Source organism: Panulirus ornatus, chromosome 36 (assembly GCF_036320965.1).
Source record: "Panulirus ornatus isolate Po-2019 chromosome 36, ASM3632096v1, whole genome shotgun sequence".
NCBI classification, from domain to species: domain Eukaryota; kingdom Metazoa; phylum Arthropoda; class Malacostraca; order Decapoda; family Palinuridae; genus Panulirus; species Panulirus ornatus.
This window is the reverse complement of record NC_092259.1, coordinates 6,126,642-6,139,325: the sequence shown is the minus strand read 5'-3', so window position 1 is coordinate 6,139,325 and position 12,684 is coordinate 6,126,642. Positions and strand designations below refer to the sequence as shown.

The 12,684-nt window shown below is 47.0% G+C and overlaps 1 protein-coding gene across 3 annotated transcripts in view; it reads right to left on the bottom strand.

Annotated features, from left to right (window-relative positions):
- The window catches only part of Eip75B (Ecdysone-induced protein 75B), a 372,222-nt gene that overhangs the window by 72,440 nt on the left and 287,098 nt on the right, over positions 1-12,684 (bottom strand). Inside the window, exon 1 of one of the 3 annotated variants that reach the window (XM_071683238.1) lies at positions 9,008-9,176. The exons of the other annotated variants lie outside the window; for them this stretch is intronic. Within the exon in view, the coding sequence (XP_071539339.1) occupies positions 9,008-9,068 (61 nt within the window). The 5' untranslated portion in view covers positions 9,069-9,176. Of the gene's footprint in view, positions 1-9,007; positions 9,177-12,684 lie in introns of those variants that run through there. 3 annotated transcript variants of the gene reach the window in all.

Here is a 12,684-nt window from a genome sequence, read left to right as displayed (position 1 = left end):
ACAACGGGCACGTGACCTCCCGCCGAAGGCTATGGAACGTGACTCGGGGTCAAGCGTTTGAAAGACACAATCCCGAGGTGGTTTTACTGGTGTGAAGATTTGTTTTTGTTTTCTATCCAACCTCACGAGACTGTGGGGAAGGACTCAGTGCTGAGCCGAGCCTTGGAATCGACTCGAAATATCCGTGTCAATGCCTCGAAGTGGAAGAAATAAGTATGGCTGATATATGCGGTCTTTATTAAGACCATCGTCAAAGAACACGGTCTACTGATCGGGCGAGGAAGGTGTGGAAACGCGTTGTAAATGGGGCTCACGTGAACCTCTTGGTAAGTCGCATGTATCAATATACTCTGGTCTGTTTACCGGGCCAGAGTCGCTGAGGGTTACGATCAGAACACACACAAAAATAAATTTCCAAATCATTGCATGCGAGTGTTCAGGTGGGGAAGGTGGATTGCTATTTTGAGAATCCTATGAGCGAAATGTCAGCCGATGATATTAATAACCTACCACAAGAAAATACTGGGGGGAAACTACTCGTATATTTTTTTCTTAAAACTAGATGAATAGGGAGATTTAGGTCGCCTTTCATGAACACTAATAATAATGTATAGGAAAAGTTTGAGAGATGCGAAACAAAACTAACAATGAAGAAAAATGGAACAAGTGCATTAAAACAATGACATATGCATATGACGCAACAATGGCTTAGTAACAAAAGGCATTTCGCATCTAAAAAGTTCGACAACAGACGGAGGAAGGTAAACGCGCCAACAGAATCGCCCAGACGATTCCAAGGAGAAGGACAAGAGGAGGGAGAGGAGGGGTTAGCAGCTGCAACAGCGCCGCCCGCCGCCACCACCAGCACATCCACCCATACCTGCAGGGTAAGCGGAGCCGAAGGCCCAGAAATAAAGAGGTGGGGGTTTGGGTGGGAGCGGGGTAGGGGGGTCTGGGTGTCCCCCTCCGGGATGAGCTAGCTCGGGAGGAAAACATGACGTCACGCACGTGGGCCGCTTGACCCCTCACTCACGTGCCGAGTCGGTGTACATAATGGCCATGTGACGACGAACCTCAGACTCGGGTGTGTGTTCTGGACTGATCTACTGCTGATGTACGACCATCCCCGGGCTCGGTGTTCATCTACTGCCGGTTCTTGGTTCATCATGATGATCATCAACTTAGGCTAAAGTTCGTCACTGTGTTATTATTGAGCACCCGAAGCGGTCACAACAACGTACGGTATGACTAAGTATCGTAAAGGCCAGATTACTGAAGGTCAGATTGCTATAATCGCTATTCGAGCATCTGTTATGATAGTTGTTGTTATCAGTGCACAAGCAAGAGCTGTACTTCAAGTTGTGGGTTGCTTAAATATTCGGCAACATCAGAATCACCTCCAGCATTTTTAATGTTACAGACCGATTATAGTGATATTATAACTTAAGACTCGCACGTGCCTCCCCCTCCAAACCCCCGCAGCTTCCAGGCAGCGCCCCGTTCAGGAGCAGGGTCGGTTAGGTACTCGAGGACCCTGAGCAGTTTCGTTTTCACAAGGCGGATGATAAACGGCCTCGTCTAAAGTAAACTCCTCGCTCGCGGTGTTACCATTTACAGCGGAGGTCCGCTCTCCTCACACCCTCCCTCCCTCCCCGCTCCATCTATATTACAGTAATGGTTATTTCTGCCACCACTCGTGATCCGTCTCACAGCCCATGAAGCCTGGAATCGTGGCACGCGACTGGCTGCTGCTGCCGCTGGTTTCCAAAAAAGGTTCTTGGTCTGTACCACCCACTCGAGGCTCAACCTTGGGACTTGGTCTCCATCTTTGATCTTCTTGTATAACCTACTTCCAGCGTCGGGGAACACAAACGCCCAGTGTGTTCTCTTGCCTTCCATACGAGACTGCCAATACCAGGGCATGTTTTGACCTACGTCAAATATCAAAGAAAAATTCTCTGATCTTTTTAGTAAAAAGTTTTAAATAAACATTTCCAGCGAGGAGCTGGTGCGTGCGAGGTATACGGACCCATCTTGAGCGTGAGCGTAGCGACCTTCAGGTATACGATCGTGTCACACCCTCCGGCTTGACCTGGGCCAAGTCCAGGCCGTCATACCCAAAGGGTCGTAACGTACTACTACGACTAAAACGAGAGGACGACGCCCCGAGGTCAGGGAGTTGCGACGGGCTCAGCGATGCACGCACGAGCTGCCGTCACGTGGCTGCCGAGCTCCCTCAAGTCTCGTGTCGCCCGCACGTTTGAGAACTTTTTTTTCCTTTTCGTCAGAAGGAAGAGGAAGTGTGAAGGTCTCCACCGTGGACGCTCGCTCTCTCTCTCTCTCTCTCTCTCTCTCTCTCTCTCTCTCTCTCTCTCTCTCTCTCTCTCTCTCTTTACGGTGGCTGCGACGGCTTGGATTACCGAATGCCTGATTATGGCCGTCTCATATATATATATATATATATATATATATATATATATATATATATATATATATATATATATATATATATTTTATCCCTGGGGATAGGGGAGAAAGAATACTTCTCACTTATTCCCTGCGTGTCGTAGAAGGCGACTAAAAGGGGAGGGAGCGGGGGGCTGGAAATCCTCCCCTCTCGTTTTTTTTTTTAATTTTCCAAAAGAAGGAACAGAGAACGAGGCCATGTGAGAATATTCCCTCAGAGGCCCAGTCCTCTGTTCTTAACGCTACCTTGCTAACGCGGGAAATGGCGAATAGTATGAAAAAGAAAAAAAAGATATATACATATATATATATATATATATATATATATATATATATATATATATATATATATATACACACACACGACAGACTAATCCAGGTACAAATGACTGCCCATCCAAAGATTCGAGCACGGACAGGCCCGTGCGTAATTAGCATCTTAGTATATGCAGATGTTCCCATAGGAAAGCGAAAGACGGTAAGTTCCCAAGTGCACTTTCGTGTAATGATGTGATCATTACACGAAACCGCACTTGGGAACTTGTGTCAATTTCCTGTGGGAATATCTGCATATACCTTAGTATCATACTACAAAAATAATTCCATTGTCCTCATTAATTACAATAGAAAATTATTGATCATTTACAGCAAAAAAAAAATTGAAAGTAATTACTACCATCCTACATATAAAAAAAATACGAGACGTAAACGAGCGATTATCACAATGTTCTGGGATTCCACTAGAGTCCCGTAGCGTCTCGAGTAGATAAGGTCCTGTAATACTGAAGTGTAAACTCGCTCTTCAGTTTTCCCTCTGCACCACAAAACTGTATGGTGCACATCCCTACACCGTTCGAGGGGGAGCTTTGGAAAACCTATTGAACGCTTCGAAAATCCTTGGACTATTTAAGGGAAAATGTTCATTATAATGTTATTGTGTGATGCATTGACACAATAGAGAAACCGCTCAAAAAAATATATCGCTCCATATACATAAATGCATTATACAATTTTTTTCTAAAGAATTAGCATTACCTTTATAATGTACGTTTCTAATCACTTCCAGCAATATCAATGGTAAGTTTTCATACACTTCCTTACGTTGCCCATTTCTTTAAGTAACATACATTCTCCCTACATATTTTCCTTTGCATTTCACCTACATGAAAAAGTACTTTAGTTACCCTGGTGATATATGTCGTTTTCTCTCGTGAAAAAAGATTATCACCCGCTTTCCTTCTTGCCAAGTCATGGTAAACTACACTAAAATTCTTGAAGGGGTATCTGTTGTATATTGAACTAAATTAATATTAGTGACATGAAAGTCTGCAACGGGTAAGTACACATTTACATCATTTGGATAAATTATGAATTACAATACTACGTACACAAAAGTAAATTAAAAGTCAAAATACAGGTCGAAATGTAGCATTTAGACGAATACTATAATAAAAGGTGAAGTTGTACTTACACAAGCGATGGTCTCAGCAACAATACCAGAGTTAGCAGAGTGTCCTTACCTGAAACATACAAAAATATGGTTAAGAATACGCTCCCAGCGAGGCTCCTTACCCTAACAAAGACTACGCCAAAAGGCGATCTGTATCATTGAATTATTAGATAATCACAGTCAAATGTACTTAAATGTTGATAACTGGTCATCCCTCAACCATGAAAGTGCTCAACGGAAACCATTGCAAGACACCTGAGGGGGTTCCCCCACCACCACCCCCCACTCACAAGGGCTATGAGAGTGAAAGTGTGACGTCACGAGGACGTCACCGCCGACGTCACTACTACAGCCCCCCCCTAAAGTAGGCCATGGCCCGCCGGTCGTTGACTCCTCGTAGCCTCTGTGCAGGGTCCTTCTTAACACGCGCGCGCGCCTCCACCTCCTGAATATTAATCCACTGCTTAAAACTTTAGGAAAATCTTCATTCTACTTTTAGGAAAATCTTCCATTCTACTTTTAGGAAATCTACATTCTACTTTTACCTTAAATAAGTTTAGTATAGCTATGACAAATGAATTAATCAATCCCCCTTTTTTTTTTCCAAAATCGTATAGACTACTAAGATAGAAAAGCCCTTATGTTAATATGATTAGACTGAGTAATGATTAGAGACGACAGTGCTTCGCTATTAATATGATTAGACTGAGTAATGATTACAGACGACAGTGCTTCGTATAGGCCACACGGGCGTTAATAGAGACGATTATGTGCAAGAGCGACCGTGGTGTGGAGAGTCTCCTGGATTATATATACCAAACTCTCGTCTTACCTCCGTCTCCAGACAGTGACCAGTGTGTGTGTGTGTGTGTGCCCGCCACTCTTGCTTTCTACCACCGTGGTAGAGAGAGAGTGGACTGGAACCTGCGACAGTGAAATCTCCAACCCCGGCCACTACTGCCTTTTTTTTTCTTCTTCTTCACCTAGTAACTAAAAACGGGAAAGCGGTTGTATACCTAACACTTTCAAGCACAAGAGAGTCTGGCAATGTATCACTATATGGCTCGCAATTCAGAATATAACAGTTGATATACACCTGACATTTCTTACTTGTGTCTCCCCCTGATGATGTGATTATTACACGAAAGTGCACTTGGGAACTTGTCTCGTTTCATTTCCCCGTGGACTCTTAGTAATATACTTGATCACGCGCTCAAATGAGATCCTATCCGATATACATATCGAATGTAATACATTCAAAGTCCGTTATCATATACGCAGAGCATATAACTTATACTCTTGGCGATATCAGTTGTCAAAAAAAAATATCCAGGTTGCCCTCATCATGAATGGCATGTACAAGGACGGCTACTGCAGGAGTTCCCGTGCACCGTTGCACAGTTCAGGGGGGCGCCTGCCTCACAAAGGGAACGAGGCTAGAGTGTGTGTGTATGTGCAAGCCTACGGACGTGTGACTGTGTGTGTGTGTGTGTGTGTCTATACCATTTAAAATTCCCACCTCCCCTCACCCACCCCACAATCAGTACACACTACTGGCTCGGCTCCCTTATCCGTAAAGTGAAAAGTAGGGAGGGTAGTAGGGTGGACCCTGGCGGGCTGTAAGTAAAGGTGGCACTTGGACCGATGCACCCCCCTCTCCAACCTCCCTTCCCTCCCTCACATACATATGTACCCACACACTGCCCCTCTCATTAATCACTATATATACGTTATATCAATCCTTTTTTGTTCATTTCTATCCTAAGAATATTCATATACCACAGACTATACTATAGGAAATGTATATAGATATATAAATATATAACACCCGGACGAGTCTGGCAGTTGGTGGCATCCACAGTGCCGAGACCTACTTGGGGTGCGATGAACCCCAAGCTAGCTAACGAGGCCGCCTGACGCAAGGCTCAAACCACCATTCAACTACTACTAGAACACGGCCTTGACGACTGGGCAACCTCCACACCGCTCGTGCCCCCAAGACGATCATGCACAAAGCCCACTGGACCTTCCTACTGCCTATCAAACCCGCCCTTACGGCGTCGTGGGGCGCCTCCAAGGAGATTTCGATGATATATATCCAAGAATACGCGACGCGTCACGAGGCTGGGGTGAGGAGGACCCACGCCATGGGGTTCCTTTTTCTAGAACAGCCAAGCTCGGGGGTTTTGGGACGGGATGCCACGCACAACACCCTCCCTCCCTCCCTCTCACTACCTCTCCCTATGATAACTTCTCATCCACTCGAACTCTGTCGTGAGCGAGAAGATTTTGAGTTCGAAATTGAGTGTGTGTGTGTGTGTGTGTGTGTGTGTGTGTGTGTGTGTGTGTGTGAACTAAAGACAATGTAATCATGAGCAAATATGCGTGTGTGTGTGTGTGTGTGTGTGTCCCAGTGCGTTTGAGTAATGGCCGGAGCGTTATATATGCAGACTATATCCCCCCCCAACACGATATACCCCTGAGAACAAGGACGGTATCATACATCCACCGCAAAAAAAAAAGAGACTTTAATGATACACAAGTTCAACTCCTTAACCATATCGTATCCTCTCCCCACCCACACCCACACACGCACCCACCCTTGTTACCATCATTACCCTGAAAACGATCGTTACCCGACATCCTCTTCTCGTCCATGTTATAACGACTTAAACTGCCACTCAATAGCCATTTCCCCCCCCCCCCCCCTCAGCCCGATTGACGTCGGGATAAGAGGTAAGAGTAGTTATCCCCTCCCTTCCCCACCACCACCTCCTCAACCAAACTAATCCTCCTCCTCCTCCCCCAAACTAATCCCTCCTCCTCCTCCCCCTCAACCAAACTAATCCCCCTCATCCTCCTCCTCAACCAAACTAATCCCCCCTCCTCCGCCTCCTCCTCCTCAACCAAACTAATCCCCCCTCCTCCTCCTCCTCAACCAAACTAATCCCCCCTCCTCCTCAACCAAACTAATCCCCCTCCTCCCTCAACCAAACCTACTACTCCCACCTCCTCCTCCTCCTCCTCGTGACAAAGTAATCCCAATTGACTTCGGTCGGTCCAGGCGAGAACATTTAAAGTCGCCCGCTGGTCTGTGCGGCGGTGGGAAGATGAACCTTACGGCGTGTGGCTGTGGCTCCCTGACCTACTGAGGCGCGGCAGAGTTCATCGCACGGAGAGTGAAAGTGGCACCCACAACCTCCCCCCTCCCCACCTCCTCCTCTCCACCACCTCCTCCCCACCACCTCTCCACCACCTCTCCACCACCTCTCCACCCCCTCACCCTCCCCTCCCCCCCCCTCTCCTGGATCTCCGTAATCCGGGTTAAGGCTCGTTACTAATCCAGGTGAAGGTGGGGAACGAGGGGGGGTGAGCAAAACGGCTGCCACGAACGGTTCGCCGACGGTGGTTAACGAATTCGTGAGATGCCCCGGACCCCAAACACTTACTCTAATACCTGTCCTTTAAGAAGAAAGAAAAGAAACATATGTATACGCGCCATATCCTATGTAAAAAGGCGGAAAAAAAAAAACCACAAGTTCATTAGAGTAAATATATGTATAAATTGTGGGTGTGCGCGCGCGCGTCCGGGGCTAATTGGGGTAATTGTGTGGGGGAGTGTGTGGGGGGGTTGTTTGGTGAAGGTTGTCCGTGTCCCACCAAATTCGACGGTGATGGCCTACCCGGTCATTGCCCCCGAGAGTCGTAAGTGGGTTAGTAACAGCTGATACAGCGTTGCCAGATATTCGTCATGGTCCAAGGCCATATAACAGGACACCTCTATCAGCCAGTCTAATAATAACGATAACGGCAGAGATAACGTAAATTTGTCGTTTAACAAACATTTCGGAGCCAAATGAAGGTGTTTTAGAGTATTATTCAACGTGAAAATAACGACAATAAGAAAATGAAATGTGGCACTAGTGTACACCCTCACACTTTCTTTGGACCCCCCCCCAAAAGTTTCCTTTCAATGAGACCACGTACAGTGGGACACCCCTCCCACCTACCTACGTGGGTAACCTGCAGATGGGAGGGGTAGGGTGGTACAAGAACTGCTTATTTTTTTTTTCCCACCCACGAAAGTCGACAAACAAAATATATGTTTACCGAAACTTTAAAAAAAAAAAAAACGGATTTCAGATACACTCTCAAACGAACTGTTCAAACACACACAGACACGGAAGGTTCACAAAACCATGCAATGAATGAATACCCCAAAAAATACATGGTGTCATATGACCACAACAGACAATGCACAATGCATGCGTGTCATTACACTCCTGGTCACTTGTAGGGGTCGACATGGCAATAATAATAAGAAAACAGCATCAAAATACACTTTTCACAATCAGTTCTTCATTATCAAAATCCATGGGGCCTTCATCATCAATTAACCCCTCCCCCCTTCGCCACTGGAACAAGACAAGACATTGTGTTTCAACAAAAACCTACGAAATGTATTACACTCAAGACACAGACGAACCACCTCGTCCAATGATCATACTGTATGAGAATCTCTTACTCAAAATCAGAATATACATAAGAATGATGTGAATACACACACACACACACACACACATTGCTGAACCAACACGTGCACAAGATGGCCCATGTGCTTGTAAACATCTTCAAACGCACACACGTATTGCAAGGCTTCTTAAATTTACAACCTTGGTAAATCAATTTCCACCACCCCTCCTCCTCCAACCTACCTACCTTCATCAAAAGCCCAGGTTTTTTTCTTTCCTTTTTTTAACTTTTTTTCCATTCATTTCCCCTCCAGTGGGGACCCCGCACCTGTAGTATTTTGCAATTCACCGCATTCCACCAACACTGGCTCATTACGCAACTTAGACGAAAACAAAAACATCCTGGTGTGTCATATGCAAACTACCCAACACACACAAGACATTACTCTCATCACCCACTCCTCCACAAGACATACCACATCATCAAACGTTCACACACACACACACACACACACACACACACACACACACACACACACACACACACACACACCCTTCCAAAAACGAGACTCCCGTTTTCTATTAACTACAGTGACATTAACCACCCCCCTTTTCTTACCTGTAACGATCACTTCTTCCTTGGGAGCCATGCTCAGTATGGTTTCAGTAATCAGGTCCATCAAGTCTTTGTGTAGAGCTAAATAAAAAAAATATATATTCAGCTGTTGGCAGGTTTGGGAAATCGTCCGCAGAACAAGTCTTAACACTATGAAAGACAAAAGGCTTAAATGTCTATATATATATATATATATATATATATATATATTCTTGAGCAATACTATCTAGTGGACACAGATCTCCCCAGAGATACCAGTACGTAGAGTCTTGGGTGATGACGGGGGCGCAGTGGACGGAGCGTTTCACAGCATTAACTTTTCAATCTCGAAAAAAATAAAAAAAATATTTGTCCCAAATTTTCAAGGTTCATATACGTGGTATATGCTCCGTTGTGTAGCGACGCCAACCAACACTTCTTTTCTAAGCCATTTACAGTCTCCCTGGCTGGTCGATATTTGCCATGCGTTCACCTTCACCAAAAAATATAGATATATATCACAGTTCACAGGCGAGACCCGTAGTGCATCGGGACGATCAAATCACGGACAGAACCACACACCAGCACTACAGGCCTGCTAAAGTAATCGTATGTCGCAGGTGTACAGACTCCTGAAGGCGATCAACATAGCCTCCTCCGATTCGCGTCTGGCGTCAGCAACGGCGCATAATTCAGCGCTCGGCAGGTCCCACAAGTGACTATTTTCCATTTAACGATATACTGTGGTAAAAGTAACGAGATACGAGTGTATATCTCTCCTCAAAGCCACCAAAATCTCCCTCTGCCCCTGTCTCTCTCTCTATCTCAACAGCACGTGGGTCAGCAGCACCTCCTCATGGGCGAAACCGGGAGAGCTAAAAGAGAGCGCCAAAGGGGGGGTGGTTATCCACACGGAGGGGAGAGCTTAGCCGCGTGTGTGTGCAGCTACCGAAGGCTCGAGGGGCATAAACACAGCTCAGGGCGGCAACGGCCGAGGGACACCGCTGCTGCCGCGGGCCAGTGTGGGGTGGAGGGAGGGGTGGGGGGTGCCACACTAACAGAGGGGATGTGGGGTGCCAGGTTCAGCTGCGGGGGGGGGGGGAGATGGTTGGTTAGTTGGGGGTGTGTGGGAGACAGGGTCAGCATGCGCGTGTGTGTGTGTGTGTGAGGTGGAATAATGGCGATTCATAAGACGCAAACTTCCATTGTCATGTGGGCGATTCGGTACCAGGGGAGTCGCGTTGATCTTTATGATCAACACAAGCTGCCGAGAAAGATCACTTGAAGGCGCGGGATAAAGCTAGAGGGGTCAGCCATCTTCCCCAGCTTCTCCCCCATGAAACCCCCCAATCTTCCCCACTTGAAACCTTCCCTTCCCCCCCACCCATCTTCCCCAGCATGAGACAGACGTCGAAATTAATAACTGGACGTTAAGCCCTGTGTGGTTATCCTTTATTAGTTATGAGAAGGTAATACACTTTATCATCCTAATGCCACCATGCATCGCTCTCTCTTCCCATTTAATCTCATTATCAGTCACTCGCATCTTCCAATCTCACTCGGTATCTCACACATTTTTTTTCTTTTAATCTCCCTCTTTCTCTCTCTGTCCTTTCCTCTTTTTATCACCCTTCTCTCTCAGTTCTTGCCTTCTCAACACCTTACGCAATCTCTCAATCTTTTCTGATAGTCTCAGAGCTCTCTCTCTCTCTCTCTCTCTCTCTCTCTCTCTCTCTCTCTCTCTCTCTCTCTCTCCATCCCCCCCTTTACCTCATCCCTCACGCGAAGTGTAACTGGGGCAGGTGGAAGAGCATTAAGCAGAGGTAAGGCATTGCCTGCCTCATGCACGATAACCTTGGCGTGCCGTATAGGTTGGTCCTGGGCGGCTTTGGGGGTGAATGACCGGAGCTAACTCTAGTGCCACCCGCCTACTGGTTCCCCACCCTGGCACTCCGGGCCAGAGGGCCACAACAGACGGAACTTCCAGGGCTCGGGGGTTATGCTGATTCACTGCCCTAATTTCTTAAGTTTGGATAAGGCGAGGTGGCGACGGGGATAGCCTTTTCTTTTTTCATATTGTTCAACGTGCGATACTTTTACGACATCAGCTGCCAATGACTGATAAGCGTCCGATAAGATTAATCATAGGTATGTGACCTCTATAAAACCCGTTCTAGAACCAACTCCCGATTACAGCCAAGATTTCACGAGGCACAAGTGTTACTCTACGCAAATGACTAGTTAGACTTTGAAATTACTGAGGACTGTTGATTAACGAGTCACAGTTGTCCCCTGGGTGCGCTATTACCGCACTTGTGAGCCCAAGGGGACACAAGGGGACACCACTGTAGTGGTGGCATCCTTGTTAAAGAGAAGACCTTGCATATCCCTAATGCCATGGACGTACCTAAACCAAAAGGGGGGAACACACTTAAAACTCACAAGCAGGCAACCAAACTAAGAAACCCCCACCCAACCCCCTTCACGCAGCAAAGTCAGTTCAGGTACCCAAGAACCTCCCCTCCTCCTAATCCCTCGAGCGCGTGAACTCGGGTGTAAGGAGCTAACGTGCAACACAAGAAGCCTGGCTGGCACGCTACCCTCCCCACTCCCCTGGGCTCTCGACACAAAGGAGAGTCATGGAGACCCAGTGACCGTTAAGGGATCTTGACCCAACACCAGCCAATGTTCCTCCTTCGCCAAGTCGTCCCAACATCAACCTCCACGACCCAACCTGACCTCACCTCGCAAGCTCCCTCATCAGGCCACCTCAAGATCTACAGCGACGGTGAAAACCCCACCAACAGCCATTGTAAAAGCAACATACACAAGGCCACATACACACACCCTTACCCATTTTATTTTTCTTTTCCTACGATGGGCTTGAACAGCGAAAGTTCTCTATGAATATCTCTGCCCGAGTTCGGCCGCGCCCCCCGGAGGGGTGGGTTCAGCCCGCCAGGTTATGACGCGAGGCAGAATCAGGGTCATGTGTGTTTGCCGAGCCTGTACGTTGCCTACCCCTGGCATTACCGCCTACCCCGTCACCCGTCCACCGCCCCCTCTCACCACGTCACGCTATGCGAGCCTGCACGAGCTCATGTTGAAGAAAGCCATAAAAAAAGAATAACATTGTTTGTCCTGTGTGCACCAGAATGGATTATAATATCGTTGGAAACACGTCATTCATGACGAACAGCTTCAAGCGCATGCGTCGAAGCGCGCGCTCGCGCCCATGGGAAATCTCTGACCAACAATTCCTCCTGCTCTGGAGATGTACATCCACCATTCCAATGTGTACACTCCATCAGTCTACTACACACACACACACACACACACACACACACACACACACACACACACACACAATCTACCTAAGCAAAGAATTGAAAGTTTCTCTACGCAAGTACCGTAATAAACCAACTACACCCACACACGCACCAGAATGTAGACCACTACACCCAGCCCGGTACTAAGGCCTGTAGAAACCAACACTACACACAGTGCCATGGAGGGAGAGACAGACTTGCGGGAGCAGAACATGAGGGTCAAATTACCTCAAAACACTCGTCCCCCCTCCTAACCCAAACACGGAGAGACGCCAAGAACCTTCTCATCCAGTTGTATAAGGGCGAGAATGCACCGGCACGAATTTTGCCAGCAGGTGTATTACTGCCATGAGAATGTCACCCCTCTCATCT